The 16705-nt window shown below is 52.7% G+C and overlaps 1 protein-coding gene across 4 annotated transcripts in view; it reads left to right on the top strand.

Annotated features, from left to right (window-relative positions):
* Ttc7a (tetratricopeptide repeat domain 7A) overlaps positions 1 to 16705 on the top strand; it is a 102014-nt gene that overhangs the window by 54461 nt on the left and 30848 nt on the right. For 3 of the 4 annotated variants that reach the window (XM_021186046.3, XM_021186047.3, XM_085833194.1), the window contains 4 exons: positions 5216 to 5333; positions 6213 to 6270; positions 7402 to 7474; positions 11836 to 11996. In XM_021186046.3, the coding sequence (XP_021041705.1) occupies positions 5216 to 5333; positions 6213 to 6270; positions 7402 to 7474; positions 11836 to 11996 (410 nt within the window). Of the gene's footprint in view, positions 1 to 5215; positions 5334 to 6212; positions 6271 to 7401; positions 7475 to 11835; positions 11997 to 14043; positions 14614 to 16705 lie in introns of those variants that run through there. The other variant, XM_029471351.2, reaches the window with a different exon arrangement.

The raw sequence follows: 16705 nt of genomic DNA, 5'->3' as shown, positions 1-16705 counted from the left end.
GCAGGTAAGACCTCAGAGTTACCTAGACCCACCTAGAGGTAGACCAGAAAAGAGGCTGCAGATGACTTCGTAAGTATAAAGAAGGGAGGGGCCGAAGTCAACCCTAGCTTGAGACAAAACAAAGATGGCCTCCTTGCAGCTCCGTCTTTGTTCTTACTGAACCCCTAGAATTTCCTGGATCCTGCTGTCTGCTCAGCTGATGGCCTTTACTGGGGGACTCTTGAAAGTATCCCCAAAAGGTCATTAGCTTGAAGCAGTGAGAACACAGAGGGCCTGGGATCCTGAGCCCAGGCCTTTGATGGACTCAGACCCAGGACACTGGACCCTAGAGAGTGCCACTCCGACTCGTAACTGTCTCCAGATAATCTTCCCTTTGGTCCCAGTCAGCTTCCGGGTGTGAGGGAGCGTCCGTTCTCTATACTCCGAGTGACACAGAGCAAGTTCATCATCCCTCACACCTGTCATCTTATACCCCCACATATCCTCTCCAGCAGGCTAGGGAGCCCCCATTCTTTCCTCTGCATTTAGAATCCAAAGCCAGCGCCCACTCTGCTGTGGGTGGCGTGCAGCTGCAGGCTGCAAGGGTGCCGGCTGCAGACTCCCGGGCCGAATCCTTGCAGCCAAGGGTGCTGGGAGCTGAAGGCGTTGGGGGCTGAGTCGCCCGACCCCCAGCTCTGACTCCTCATCCCAGGGCGTCTGAGAGGGAACCTTGGGTTCATCCCTTAGATGAAGCCTAAAATACCCATGTCTCTGGGAGCAGGGCTGCGGAGGGCACATGTGATCCCTGAGCTGCCAGCTCCGAGGAGCCGTGAGGCCACCAAAGGCGGCCCTTGCCAGGAAGCCCTAAATTTAGGTCTTCCCACCATGGAGGAGCCGTTTCCCTCCGCAGCATAATTACAGTGATTATGTGCATTCAGATTACATGGTAATAAAATTAGGATCAAATCAGTCCAAATTGAAATCAGATGAGTTAGGAGCAAAGTAATCAATGACAACATAAATAGAAAAGCCCGAAAGGAAGCTTAAACATGGAGACTTGTCACCAGAAAATGGGAGGAAGGCGGGCTGTTCCCGGAGACTGAAAATAGTCTGAGTGTTAGCTGTCAGGAAGGCTCTTTAGGGGAATAGGGATAAGGCCGAGCTGGGCAGCCTTCCTGACTTAGATGCTTCCTCTGGACACCTCCCACCCCCTATTCTTTTATTGCAGTTAGTTTTCATTTGTTTTTGTTCTATGTGGCTGGTTTCCCTGCGTGTATGTATATCTGTGCACTGTGTATGCAATGCCCACAGAGGCCAGAAGGGGGCATTAGCTCCTCTGGGACTGGAGTTAGAGATGGTTGTGCACCACCATGTGGGTGCTAAGACTCTAACCTAGATCTTCTAGAAGAACAGTCAGTGCTCTTAACTGCTGAGCCACCTTCTCAGCCCCACTGTGGACCTCTTAGAGTCTGGTTTGTACTCACCTTGGGCATGGGTTGAACTGAGGTATGCTTCTCCGCGGCAAAACTCTTGTTGTTTCTGAGGCCAATGAGTGATGCTGGTGAGTATCTGGGCCCCTGCCCTCCAGGAACCTGGTCTCTTCACTGTGGCCTTTGCCCAGTGTTTCCAATTACGTATCTTCTGCACTTGCTTTGCCTTGCTTTCTGGCCACAAGGCAAATTTGGGGAGCAGATAAAACAGAAGATGTAGACGTTTTTCTTGATTCCCTTCAAACACATTTAAAAATGATTTAATTTTAAAAGTTGGAACCTCTTCGGGAGACATAGAGGACAGGGCATGCGTGTATGCTGCATGCCACACAGACAGCAGAAGAGGTTGTGAAATAGGATGCGGTTTATAATTTGGGTCTCACGTGGTCTGGATGCCCCGAGCAAGCAGAAGAGGTACTGGGAAGGAAGAGCACGGGCTATGGGAAACAGCTAGGTTCCAAGTCTGTTAGTCACCTGTTCACTAGCTTGTGGGACTTAGAGGGGTGATTCTCTGTGTGTGCGCGCCTCAGTTCCCTCATCTACAGTCTGGGAGCTGGTGTGCCCACTAATTCAGTAGCTGTGATCCATAGGAGATGGTGTCTGTGTATGGCACATTGCAAGTGTACGACAGATGGTTACCACTGTCGTTTACGGCACTGGGAAAGGACATGGCTTTCCTTTTCCTTTCCTTTCCTTTCCTTTCCTTTCCTTTCCTTTCCTTTCCTTTCCTTTCCTTTCCTTTCCTTTCCTTTCCTTTCCTTTCCTTTCCTTTCCAAGTCCAGGGGCATGGGTCGTTCACGAAGCACGGAAGCACACTGGCTCTCTTGCCACTGCTTTGTCTAAGTTTAAAAGTGCTTATTACTCCCTGAAGGGAAAAAAGCAGACTTTCCATGAGGCAGCTCCAGGCCCTACTGGAGGGGCCCAGGAGAGGCCAGGAGGTCTTTAAACAGAGCCTGCGGTTTCAGAGAGGAGCTCTGCCCGGTCCATAGGAAGAGAAGAAGCAGGCAGAACATCTGAGGCAGTGCGGGTGAATGAGGCTGCAGGAGACGAGAGACAACCCTGAGCCTAGCAAGCGTGCCAGCTCAGCTCCGAGTCTGCTGTGCGGGAACCAAATTAGGAAACCCTCGGAGACAGAGGAGCTTGGGAAAGCACACAGTGTTTCCTTGCTTGCAGAGAGCGAAGCGGAACCACCAAAGGGTCACCCCATACAGTGCACCGTGCGCGCTGAGCTCTCCCCAGTGTCAGGGAAGGAGACTGGGAGAGTACAGAGGTTAGCTGTGAACCCCTCCAACCAGCCTGGGCTGGAGCCACACAGCTCTACCATTTGCTGACTGGCTGACCGTGGGGCTGGGGATCACATAAGCTCCCTGTGCCTCATAACCTCCTGCTGTGATGCTATGACATGGCTGTCAGGCCTCAGGCTGCTTAGAAATCTGGAGAGCAGGGAGGACCTTCCCTAGGTGGCCGTGGCTACTTTGGGTAAGGGTCAGGAGACAACAGTGGGAAACCCTCGTCTACCTGTGTTCTAGAGGACCACTGGCTGCCTACGTCGGCGGCGAGGAGGAAGTATCTGGAGTGTGAACCTGAGGGCCCCAGCAGGAGGAGGCTAGCAAGGGTAGAAGTCATGTTGGGCAGCCAAGAACCATATATATGCCATAATGCATATAGTCACTGCTGTTGATCTTGACAATTCGTCAAGCACACCAGACATCACAGCATCATGGTACCAGTCCTCCCAGTAGCCCTCTGAGGGGGAACACTGTTGTCCCAGTTTACAGAAACAGGGACTGAAGCCCGCAGGCTAACCTCGAAGGGCTGGAGGCTGGGCAGTGTGCCCAGTGCTCTGTCCTCATCAGCACCCGGCTCTGCCTCTGTGAGTAGAGTCAGGAGCTGGTTCTGAGTCCTCAGAGCCAGGGTGGCAGGGCCAAATTCTAAAGCGTTCGGATTGCCACACCTGCTCCGGAGGAAGAGAGACGGGACCTAATAAAATGTCTTGTGTCTATTTAGTTTTCATTTCGCTATGACAGCATCCCCCGATTTGCTAGCTAAAGTATCCGTGCCCATTAGTACCATGCGTAATTATTGTACTGTACATTAACTTACTTTGAATTAATACCATTTTTCCTTTATAATTACTGCAGTGATTCCACATGCAGAAACCCTGCCTTGTGGGTGGCATCAGAACTCAAAATAGTGTTGGCCCTATAGGAACGATCCTGAGTCTCAGGAACGTTGTCATTTCTTGCAGAGTGGGTCCTCCGCCCCCTCAGGTTTTTGGGGTTTTGTTTGCCTTCTTTTGTGCACGTGGCTCATCATAGCTGTGTTCAGAATGAGACACTGCTCCGAGGCTGATGGGCTCTGGCTCAGGCAAGCCTATCGCAATCCAAGCAGAGAAACTTTAACCTATGCACACCTCCCCGCCCAGCTGTGGCAAATGGTCAGAGCTACCCTACCTATACCGGGGGAAATCACCTTAAGTCAGGATATGTGTAGAGTTGGCCACCACTGGAAGCCAACATGAGCGTGAATCTCACCTCCACTGGACTGCATGTGATACTCTGGCTGGATGGAATCCCTGTGGTTGGGGCGTGGCTGTCTGTCTAGTGGTGTGAAAGTGTGTGTGAGTGGGAGGGAGATGCTGAAGGAAGCACCCTTGGGTTCCTGGGAGATACGTAGTCATGCTGCTATGCTTTGCACGTAGTAGGTATGGGTTGCATTGCTCTGAACAGACACCGTGACCAAGGCAACTCTTATACGGACGGCACTTAATTGGGGATGACATAGTTTCAGAGGTTCAGTCCATTATCATGGCAAGAGCATGGCAGCATCCAGGCAGACATGGCCCTGGAGGAGCTGAGAGTTCTACATCTTGACCAAAAGCAACTAGGAGGAGGGTTTTTTTTCCACACTGGGCGGAGCTTGAGAATTAGAAGACTTTAAAGCCCACCTGCACAGTGACACACTTCCTTCAACAAGGCCATATCTCCTCATAGTGCCACTTCCCATGGGCCAAGCATATGCACACCACCACAGGAACCTAGGGAAGAGTTAGTGGCAACACATGAGAATAGACATAGCCTTAGCCCCAGCACTACACCCTAGCCAACCTCACTGCTATGGGTGCCACAAGGTGTCCATAAATTCTGCCTCCTGGGGCCTTCTCATTGTGTCCCATGCTGTGTGTAATTATGTATGCCCATGTGTCCCATGCCAGTTGGGCTTTTTCCAACTGGAACAGTCTCCTGCTCCCAGGACAAAAACAGCCCAAGGTCTTTCTCCTCTGCTCAGGAAGGGCGGGGGGTGGGGGGGGGAGCGAGCCCTAGACTAGCCTGTGTGGCAGCCTGCCTACTCTGCAGGTCAGCCATGTTCAACCAGGCACATGCTCCCAAGGCCCTGCACCAGGCCTGGCTCCCTGTCTGCAGAGCAGAGAGACCACGTGAGGAGGAAACACAGATACTGACCTGTTTGGAGTTCATGTTCTCAGGACAGCAGGCTTTGGGGATTGGCCAGGGCCTGTGACCTTGAGCACTGGCTCCTTGGAGGGGGAACAGGTCTGGGGAAGCATTTCCTGGTCAAACAGCTGGCTCTTCTACTTAGTCCTATGGCCTGGATAAGTCACGTTGCCTACAGTTGCAGTTTGGGGAACTGTTCTGTTTGTATTTGCGGCTGACGGTGTCGCAGGTTGGTGACTGTGTTGCCTTCCCTGCTCAGCCCACCCCAGTGACCACCACCTCTCCTCTTTGCAGCTAGAAGAGGCAGAACACTTCGCCACGGTGGTAATTGGCCTTGGAGAGGAAGCAGGAGAGTCCCTGCCTAAAGGCTACCTGGCCCTGGGCCTCACCTACAGCCTGCAAGCCACTGATGGTGAGTGCCTGGCCCTAGGACTCACTGCCTGGGGATGTTGCTTCAGACTTCCTCCTGTCTCCATAGCATCTCATTCCACTAGTGATCTGTCCTTGCTTTTCCACAGACAGGCACACTCCTCTGAGACATGCGCGTGTGCACATACACTCCCTGCCACACACACACGTGCATACACATCTCTCGGTTCCAAGAGTTTCCACTGACGGTTGGGCGACCACTAACGTACCACATTCCTCCTCACGGACCCGGTCTGTCACCGAGGAGGTGCTGCTCAGTCACACTGCTATAGTGCTTCCTGTCTACAGTGCCATCAGTCTTTCACCCCACTGTGGCTCCCTTCCTCACAGGCCTGCCTGTACCCTCGGCTCTGCAGCAAGCCTCCAAGGGTCTTTGAAATCCCTCCTCAAACAAGACACAGACCCAAGTCTCTACAGGAGTGTCATATGGTTCTTATCCTTTCTGTCCTGGGCCACATGTTCCATTCCCAGCCATTCTAGTTCAGTCCGGTGCCTCCCCATTGAGCAGATGGACTCCAGCTTTTGTGTCCTTGACGTCTGGAGGGGAGGAGGTGATGAACCCCACTCAGATTTTGCCTGCTCCCGTGTGTAGCCTCAAGGTACCCTTGAAGCCATGCATGACACTCTGGTACTGGCTGTCTTCTGCCCCTCACACATTACATCATAGCATCTTCAGGCACTGTCATCCTGGCTAGTGATTGTCACAGCAGTCTTCTGTGCCTTGTATCCTGTTACTGTACCCCGAGGTTGCACATGGGGCCCTGATAGGTTCCTTCCTTACCAAGTTCCTGTGCCCTGGGGATGAGCCAGAGAGAGATTTGCTCCTCTTTAGTGACCCCTCAATCTATCCTGTCTCCTGCAGCCACCCTGAAGTCCAAGCAAGATGAGCTTCACCGCAAGGCACTGCAGACCCTGGAGAGGTGGGAGACCTAACCCTTTGCTTCTTTGCATACAGAGTGATAAAATGGAGGGTCCCCCGGTGCAGTTTCCCTCTCTGAAATGGATGTTTCTGTCTCCCTTTTATGGATAAGGAAACCCAATTGCCAGGAGGTCACCCAGTAAGCAGCAGTATGTTGTTGTAGTCAGGTGACTTTGCCCTTAACCCTGGGCACTGGAGAGCCCTGTGGTCAGATCACAGTTGGCTTTCTACATCTGCCAGGCCCAACCCTTGCTCCTGGGGCTCACAGGCTTCCACTGATGTTGTGACATATGACATAAGGCAGGAAAAGCGGCCTATATGGCAGCGGTTCTCAACCTGTAGGTTGCCTTAGGGGTTGGTCACCTTGGGCATTGCGTATCAGATATTCTGTATATCAGTGATTCACAACAGTAGCAAAATTACAGTTGTCAGGTAGCAATGAAGTAATTTTATGGCTGGCGGTCACCATAACTTGAGGGACTGTGTTTAAGGGTTGCAGCATTAGGACGGCTGAGAACCACCGAGTCCTTGTAGCCTCGGCCTAACCTTATCAGAGCTGCAGGAACCTCCCACCCACAGCCTGGACCTCACAGAGATTTCCTGGAGTGAAGAAAGCAATAAGCCTCCTTCCTCAGGCCCCACTTTGCTCACACCCAGCCCACTTGAGCCTCCCTCTCCTGGCCTGAACCTATGTGTTCCCTCTAAGCCTTCATCCCCCACACAGAAGTGACAGGGATGTTCCTGGGAGGGCCTGGCTAGGTCTTCTTGTATCACTTTGATTGGAGCACGTGACCCAGCAGCCTCCCTCTGGGTCAGGCTGTCCCCCAGCCACAAAAGCAAGATAGTCTAGTTCTAAATAACACCTGAGGCTTCCCCACCTCTCCCAGCCAGCGTTGCCGTCCCTGGGGCTTCTTGGTCAGGCAGGAGGAGGCCTGCATCCTCCTCAGGGCAGTGCACTGCCCCCATCCCTGTCCTTCCCTTCCTTCCCTTGACATCCGTCACCTGTGTGAGCCATCGGCTGCCATCTGAGGGTCTGGCAGGATCTCCCACCATATTGCCCACAGCACCCAGCACAAGGCTAGCATGCTGCTCACTTGATAGGAGCTGACTTTTGACTCCCTCTCTCCTGCAGAGCCCGGGAACTGGCACCCGATGACCCCCAGGTTATCTTCTATGTTGCCCTGCAGCTGGCCCTCGTCCGACAGGTGTGTTGCCGCAGTTTCCTAACCCTCAGACCCACAGGCATCCAACCTCCTCTCTCTGTTCCTTTGGTGTCCTTATCTTTCATGTGAGCATCTTTGTGAGGGGTCTACTGCTGATTCTGTCGGTGTGGTTACACCTCAGCCCACGTAGGCAGGCACATGGGCAAGGTTATTCTGTGCCCTGACTTTTCTTAGAATCAGGTAAGTGACCACAGCATCATTTGCTCGTTGTCCTGCACCCTACCTCCAATGCAGGGAAAGAGTGAGTGGTTGGCACATGGGGCTATTTCTGGATTGGCTACTGTGTGACCCAAAGCTCTTCCCTGACCCTAGAGACACCACTGCAGGCCCTGACCTCAGTAGGGTCCTTCCATCCACTGACAACCTTGGTCCTACCAAGACCATCACCAGCACGGCCGCCCCCTTTTTCCCCACAGACATCCATGAGGTCAGCGTCCGGAGACCCCAGCCGCCGTCATAGCACTCACTCCCTTAAATCATGCCTTTCAGAGTCTCTGACTTTGTGTACCCTGCAGACCTCAGGCTAGGGCTCTGGTCATCTCTGGTGACCTCGACCCAGTGCATGCTGACTGTCACACACACCCTGACTGTTTGGGGACTACTGTAGGTAACATGAGACCCCAGTACAGATCTCCTTTCCTGCCACTGGGAAACACATTAAACTCCAAGCTGCCTGGAGAAATTTTCATAGACCCTGTCTCCAGCAGGGCACGGTGTGCAACCTGCATTCCTGACACTTGAAAGGCTAAGGCAGAACTCTGAAGACCGAGGCCAGCGTGGGCTACTGATGGGAGTTCCAGGCTAGTCTGGGATACACTGAAAGACATTGTCTCCAGAAACCAAGCAGAAGAGAAAAAGAAATCTACATTCATACATAGCCAACATCCCACGCAGGGACATGACCTCATCGTATACCTGAGAAACTGAGGCTCTCCTAAGCCTAGGAACTGTTGGAACCAAGGGTCTTTGCTCCAAAGTCCACTCTGCCCCACCCAAGGACCTCCTGATCCACTTGGAGATAGGACCCTTGATCCCTGCCATACCTAACCTTTGAGTAGCTCAGTTGTCTCCTCTGGCCCAAGGGCAGTGGGACTCTGCCTTCCTCCCCCCTCTCCTTCTCCTGGAGCCCGCTTTTCTGACCTCACTGTGTGTTAAGCCTCACTACTGAAAGCCCTTCCTTCTTGCCTTCCCTGGACTCCTCATGCCTGCGCAGCCTGACTTGTCAGTCTGAGCCCTTCTCTCTCAGTTCTTCCCTCCCCGCGTCCCCTCCCACTCCTACTGCCTGCTGTCTGCTTCTCCTCCCCCCGTGACTCATTCATCACTTGGCCACCTCTGCCGTATACCCATCCTGACTCTCAGGCCCTGCTCGGCTGCATACCTCTCCTCTGGAGATATCACGTAACTTCTGGAAACAGATGGAAAGTTACCTGAGACTGCTCTATTTTTAGCCATCTGTAAAGGAACCTGGGAGTTTGTCTTGCCAAGCTCATGAAGGATAAGCCTTCGGTGGTGCATTTTTAAAAATCTCTTCAGTTATTTGCCTATCTTGATGAATAGTGCCTGTCTTCCAAAAGCAGTGCTGGTCAGGCCAGTGGAAGCCGGTGCTCCGTTCCTCAGGTCTAGAAAGTCTCAGAAGGTTGAGGGCGTTGAGTGGGTTCTTAAGCTCAAATCTTTACCCATTTGGGTCTCTGCAACCCTACCTTCTGGCTCTTTCTGCCTAGAGCATGGCTGGCTGCCCTGATCTATAACATCTAGGGATTTGGAGGGTCTGTCTGGTCTGATGAATCCCTGGGCAGGACCAGACTTGGAGAGTCACATGAACTAAGATGGTAGCCACACCAATCTTAGCTGCTTCTTCATGTTCCTGACCTATGCACAATTCTAGACCTGGCACTTGGTGCCTGTAGCCTCTTCCGAGGCCATAAGGAGATCATTGATGAAGCTCCAACGCACCACAAGGAATACATGAGGCCGGTGTGAGCAGGACTCTTAGAAGTGTCTGCAGAGGTCGGTGGTAGAACACATGCTTAGCATATGAGAGGCCCTGGGTTCAGTCTCCAGCACAGCATTAAAAAAAAAAAAAAATTGAGCCCTATTATGGACGGAGCCTAAAGCAGAAGTAATACAGCTGCCAGTGGGCGTTCACCCTTGGGGTAGCAGGGAGAAGCCTACAGTTCCTTTGTTGTGGGGTCTTGGGGGGGCTTAAGTGGGGAACACAGACTGGTGCTCTGTAGAGTGTGTATCATACCCCAGCCTCCGAGCAACCATGGGTTGCCTGTCTTGACCACATCCTACTGCAGAGGAAATTCAGACCAGAGGGGTGTTCCTGCCTCACCCTAGGTACCAGCAGAGCAGTGTGGTGCACACGCTACACCCTACTCAGGAGCCAAAACTTTTGGCCCTGTGAGACTGTGAGTGGGGATGGTGTTTCTACATCGGTGTCCTGGAAAATTGTTTTCCTTGCTGTGGTGAGCGTGAGCAGAGTGATGGAGGAGCCTGGTATGTGCTGGGCTTGTTGTAGCCGGCACGCTGCCTAAACGGGCCATCCTAACCCTCCTCCTTCCGGCCTGGTGAGAAGTCTCTCCCAGCCCTCTCTTCTGGTTACGTAGCCATGGTGTCCACAACCACTAGGGGTAGGTCGGTGGCTGAGGAGGAGGCAAGTGAATGGACGGGCATCCTACAGGAGCAAGGCTTTGCAGTGAGGGCAGCATTTACTGAGCCAGCAGGGAGAAGAAGCCGCGTGCGTGCACTCTGAGGAACTGAGCCGAGCTGGACAGCCAGTCTGAGGAGGGAGGTGATGGGATGCCACCATAGTACTCTGAGCCTGCAGTGTAGGAGAGTTAGCCTACATCAGAGATTCTCAACCGCTGGGGTGGGTTGCAACCACCACAGGGGTCGCCTATCAGATATCCTGCATATCAGGTATTACGATTCATTACAGCAGAATTACATTACAGCAAAAAAATGCAGTTATGAAGTAGCAATGGAATAATTTTATAGTTGGGGACTGTATTAAAGGGTCATAACATTAGGAAGGTTGAAAACCACTACCCTACACTGAGCCCCGCCCGTATTAGCAGGCTGATGGGTCTTAGCAGCCTGTCCTAACCAGATCTGAAATGCCCCAGCCCCTCAGGATGGGGATGCTCAGACAGACAAGAGGTTAAAGTATACACAAGCACGTCCAGCTGTGTGTGCCGGACCAGCTTGATTCATCCCAGCACAGCATGTGCCTAGCCTATAGGAAATGCAATTACAGGAGGCAAGAGCTCCGGGGGATAAGAGGCCCAGAGCTTTCAAATTGGCAAATAAGATGTTGCTTTCTCTAACGGCCTAATAGTCTCCAAAGAGCATGCTGTTTTGATTCAGATAGCAGGTGGCAGGTAGCCCCAGGATCCAAGGAGCAAGAGATCACCTTGCATATGTTTGCTGAAGAAGGAGGAGGTAGTGAAGGGTGGGCACACACCAGGACAACCCAGCCTCCTTAGTAGGTGTGTATTTCCATTGGTGACGATCAGAATTTCCTTCACTCCTTAATATCTGTGGAAACTTTCCAGGCCCTGTGGAGGGTTCTCAGGCCAGCCCAAGTGAGGAGATTCATTGAACTTTCTGACCTCTGTGGTCCAGCCAGGGCAAGGGTGAAGGTACCTGGTAGAATCAGACAGAGAAAGATCACAGAGATCTTACGATCCATCCTGAGACACGCTGGGCTCCATAGAGCTTCCTCAACAGAGGAGACTATCAGATTTTTTTCCCCCAATCCCAGCTAGGAGCAAGGATTTGGTAAGGCAGCAGAGGCAGGCTTGTGTCATCTTCCTTGCCTGTCTGTCTGCCAGACTCAAAGCAGTGGGAGCCCGTGGTCCTTCGTTCCACACCAGGGAGGCACACCCAAGCTGTAAACACTTGGGCTCTGTATGTCAGCAGGTCTGCCCCACCCAAGGGAGGGAAAAGGTTTGCCTCAACTGTGGCACTTCTCAGACTCTTTCCATGGCTTCCTTGGCCATGATGCGATCTGGCCTCACCTTCCCTATCTATCCTTTCTAAACAACAACACTTAATTATAAAGTTGAAAAACACAGAGTACGAAAACGGAGACTGCTGTCTAGCTGGGCCACACACTGCTTTAGTCATGCTGTCCCACCTACCTGGAGCGCCCCCTGAGTGGACTCTGTTGACCCCAATAGCCAAGCTCTGGGAATGGGCTTCCCCTTGTACCTAAGGCTCCCTACTCTTTCCATTCAAGATGCTTACTTCTGGTGCCCCAGGCTGACTTGAGTAGGACTGAGCCATTCCATACTGGAATCGGAGTCTAAGGTCCCTAAACTGGCGGTCTCTCCCGGCAGATCTCCAGCGCCATGGAGCGACTTCAGGAGGCCCTGACGATGTGCAGGGATGATGCCAATGCCCTCCACTTGCTAGCACTGCTCTTCTCTGCCCAGAAGCATTACCAGCACGCCCTAGACGTCATCAATATGGCCATCACCGAGCATCCTGAAAATTTCAAGTGAGTCTCCTGGGGTCACTGCTGCGTGGAGCGCTGGCTTGGTCACTGCATGGCTGCCTGTGTACGTCTCAGCCTGACACATTGCCAGCCAGTACACAGGGTAAAGTGTCCACTGCATAGACACTGTGAGCAGAGCAACAAGGACACATAGAAAGGGCAAGGGGCTGTGGCGTTATGCAGAGGGTGCTCGGAGGGGACTTGTGAATGTGTGGGGCTCCTGGACCCTGCACAGAGGCTGTGGGCTCACAGGGGAGAACTGTTAGATTGCATATGTGCAGTATAGCACTTCCATCCAATCCTCGAGTTCTGAGGGCACCACTTGGTAAGGCATGTGACTTAATCATGACCCTAGCACAGCCAGCCAAGGATGAAATCCTAACGCTAGCTGGCCTGGTGGAGGGCAAAGGAAACATCCAGACTGCATCCATTTCTGGAAGCTGGGGGAATAGTAATTTCCCTTCAGGGTGGCCCTGACCCTTAATGTTTACTGCACCAACCGCAAGCCCTGCTTCTTGGGTCAGAGAGCAGCAGGTAGGGTAGAACTGGGTCTCTTTCCCCTACCCACCATAAGGTGACCTACTGTCATCAAACCAGGACAGCAGGGTTAGCCAAGGCAGAAGCCACATCATGGCTCTGTGAGGACATCTAGGGGGAGGCCATGTTTGATGCCCCCTGAGCCTCTTCCCTTCATCTCCTTGCCCAAACTTTCTGCTGTCTGTTATCTAAACTACCCCCAGCCCAGTCCCTGATCCTGTCTGGTCCTCTCCACATACCCCACTCTCCTGCCCCAGTGGGTTCCAGCTGTCCAGCTGTCCCAGCTGTAGAGCATGTGTCCACTTTGATAGTTCATCCCTGAATTGGAAGATAGCTCGGGTTCTGAGCCTTGCTCCATCCAACCTTGGAGAAATGTCAATTCAACTTTAATAAGACAATTCAGGAATTCTAACCCACAGATCAAGCAGGTCTGGGCAATGGGAAGCCCAGGTGGAATACAGTAATACCAGGTGGTAGATTGGTTTTATTTATTTTTAATTTACACGTGTGCAATGACAAACACATGGATGCCAATAGGACACCTCAAGGTGGTCAATTCTCTCCTTCTGTCAGGTGAGTCCTAGAGATCGTGCTCAGGTGTTCAGGCGCTTCAGTTGTCGAATGCCTTTATCTGTTCAATTATCTTCCCAACCCTGTGGGGTTTTTTGTTTGTTTGTTTGTTTTGTTTTGTTTTTAAGATTTCTTTATTTATTTTATGCATATGAGTACACCACCATTGCTCTCTTCAGACACACCAGAAGAGGGCATCGGATCCCATTACAGATGGTTGTGAGCCACCATGTGGTTGCTGGGAATTGAACTCAGGACCTCTGGAAGAGCAGTCAGTGCTCTTAACTGCTGAGCCATCTCTCCACCCCCCCCACACCACCCCCCCCACCCCCCCCCCACCCCCGTGATTTGTATATTCAGTAAGAATCCAGGCGAGCTCTCCGCAGTGGTCCCTTGCTTTACCTAGATTATCCTCACCTGCCTGGCAGGTCCTGACACTACTGGCTCTGACACTGCTGGCTGACACTGCTGGTCCTGACACTACTGCTGGCTCTGTGTGTCTCCTCATGCCTGCACTTACCTGGGCATGCATTTACTGTCTTGGTTGGACTAAGTGGGAAAAGAAACACTCAAGGAAGAAAGCGTAAAACTCTTGGGTGGGAAGGGAAGGAACGTCTGTCGTGCCCAGCGTGAGGACTGATCAGAAGCACTGCTGAGCAAGGGGCTTGGCCCCCGCAGCGCAGCAGCACCTTAAGTGTTGTTTTGGCCTTTCCAGACAGATCTTGCATGAGAACCCAGATAGGAAGGGAGAAGAGCAGGGTTCCACCTCCCGTCCCTGGCTCTCCCACTTCGCTCTCAGCATCTTCTCATGACTTCAGCCCTGAATGTTCTGCTGACCCAGTACACTCTCCCTGGCCTGCTCTGGGAGGCCATTCCCTTGCTGGGAGTCTGCCTGAACCCCAAGCTGTGTGGGGTGCACTAGGATCTACTCCTTTGTTTCCAGGGCCACCCTGGAAAGATGCTTCCTCTCACACTGGCTTCACTCTCACGGTCCTGCTTGGAAATGGATTGGGCAGCCCCTCACTCCCTTGTGGCGTGAGTGTGCCCAGCTGCATTCCCCAGGACGTGCCCTGTTCTCCTCGAGTGTCCTTACAGGCAGATGGAGAGGTCTGGGCTTTGAGATTGATGCCCACCACTCCCCTGCCCCCACCTCCCCACCCCCTCCCACCCTCTACCTCAGGAGGAGCCCCATGGGTGTACATGAGTGAGAACTTTTCTATTTGCAAGGAGATAACTTTCAGCAGGTTCTTAAAGAGACGGAGACCCCAGAACCGTGGTGATGGTGGAAGTGGCCTTTGTGCACCCTGACTGTCCTCACTCCCTGGTGCTTCTCTTCCCCTCCCTGCCCCACCTCCACCGTGTTCTTGTGGCGCTGCCTGGAAAATAGTGTCTCCGCTTCTGCAGGAAGAGCCTTAAGGGGGCAGCCTATGCCATGAGAACTGCTCACTGACAGACTGCACCAGGGGCAGCAGAAGCTAGCTCTAGGGTGTGAGACCCTGTACAGTATTGTTCCCTGTTACTACAGTGTGCTGTTCTGCAGAGCACGAGGGAATGGGTGTGATCTATCCTGAGGAGACCTCCCTCACCCGGTTTGCTCAATTAGTGGGATCCAATGACGTGGAGAAGTCCGTCTTTATCAGCTCTGCTTTGATCTGAACTGGCCCTAAAAGACTACAAAACTAACGGACAGGATTTCATGGGATTCAGGACACCGGAGTGTGAAAAAATAAATCTTTCTTATAGGAAAAAAAAAATATCTCTCTCTCTCTCTCTCTCACACACACACACACACAGGCCAGCTCTATCCAGTGGCCAGGTCCCTTTGCCAATAAATTAAAAGTGTCCCCCACAGATGAAACCCTGGGGTACAGAAACCCATGGATTATCAGGAAATGTCATTGAATCCATTACAGGTGAGGGGGTCACTGAAAAATGTCACTGCTTTTCGACTGTGTGTCCCGCTTCCCCAGCTGCCCCCCGTGCTAAGAGCAGGCTGTATGGGACTCCAGCTGTTGCTAGCAATTAATTAAACCACCAGTCCAGTAAATATTACTCAGCAAAACAACAGACCAACCTGCTGCGGCCTGGCCTCATCATCCCCAGCAAAGTGTGTTCTCAGGCCTGTGACATGGCTTGTCTCCCACCAAGCCACCTTGCAGCGGCTATCCTGGGGGCCAGGCCCTCTAGAGGTTTGGGAGAGGCCTAGACAAAGAAGGATGCTGACCGCTCAGCAGACTCCCATCTTCTAAGTTTATCCTAGTATGAGAGCCAAGTCAGGTCACTGCCCTGAGTCACGTCTATCACTTAGGTGCCACCGGCAGCAATGTGTTTCTCTTTAAATAAATTTAACAATCTGCCCAGACTCTTCTGCTTCTCAAGTGTGCTGAGACACGGACTGAAGGTCACTGGTTGGTGGACTTCTGTGTCCAAGGGCCCATCGACACCTGGCACTGACGATGTTTAGTGAGTGAGCCAGGAGCTTGAAGGAAGGGGATCCGGATGAGGCTGGGCTGTGAGTGACACAGGGGAACAGTCACTGTTCCCACGTGGGCACGCAAGGCAGAACCCGGCCTCTGGTGAGTCCAGCTGCCGAAGACCCTTCTTACTTGGGGATTAGGAAGCCAAGTGGAGGGGTCTTGATGCCCGTGCTGAGGGACGGCCTTCGGTTAGCCCGACTCAGGTTTAAAAAGGCAGAAACGTGATGAGGCAGACTGACTCCTCCACGGGGACAGTATGAACCTGGTATGATGGGAACCAGATACCCCCAGCAGCTTCCTGAAATCCTCTGGGCTTCCCACTAAGCCCTGGACACATGTACCAGGAGGCCCAAGGCCAGGCGGTCCACGGGCTTCCTGTGGGGAATGGGAGAATTTCAGCAGGGAGAATTTCAGAGTTGTCTCTGCTGGTCCTTCCCATCGTTGAAGCAGCTGAGAAGCCTGACCAGGAGGGACAGGAATCTGGGGTGGGGAGGGATGGACCACCATGAGCACTGTCGGGAGATGGTTTTAGGTAACACATTCCTTCAGCTTTAGTCAGGCCCTTGTAGTGAAGGTCACCATAGAAACCAAACAAAGTCCCTAGGCCAAGGATGGGAGCTTTCCAATAACCAAGCTGTCAGCCATTCCCCCACCCAGCCCTGCAGCCCGCCAGACTGACTCTGAGGACCCAGGGCCCACAAGTGACACGGGAGTAAATGTGTTTTCTTCCTACCTCCACAGTGGGCAGGGCCATCAACCCATCCCTTATCTGACACAATAGACATTCCTGAGAGCCCCTGCTGGCCCAGCCCCTAGTCCTAGGAGGCTGGGGAAGTCCTGAGGGAACCATGTGTCAGAGCCACAGAGGAACTTGCCAGTGGAGGAACAATATGGCCCTCTCCACAAGCCACTGCTCGCCCCAGATAAACAAACGAGCTGCTGCATCCATCGGCCCCAGGAAACCAGGGCTGTTTTGGAAAATGTTTGAGGTGATCTAACTAGGCATCCGCTGGAGCCAGACTGTAGCTAGATCCAGTCCAGGCTGAAACTGAGCCTCCAGGGCATTTCTCCGAGCCACCTACCCACCCCACCCCCACCTCAACACACCTACTTATCAAGTTGCATGTG

Source organism: Mus caroli, unplaced genomic scaffold (genome assembly GCF_978045245.1).
Source record: "Mus caroli unplaced genomic scaffold, Mus_caroli_1 scaffold_18, whole genome shotgun sequence".
Classification (NCBI taxonomy): Eukaryota; Metazoa; Chordata; class Mammalia; order Rodentia; family Muridae; genus Mus; species Mus caroli.
Note: the sequence above shows the minus strand (reverse complement) of the source record. Positions and strands in the feature narration are given on the sequence as shown.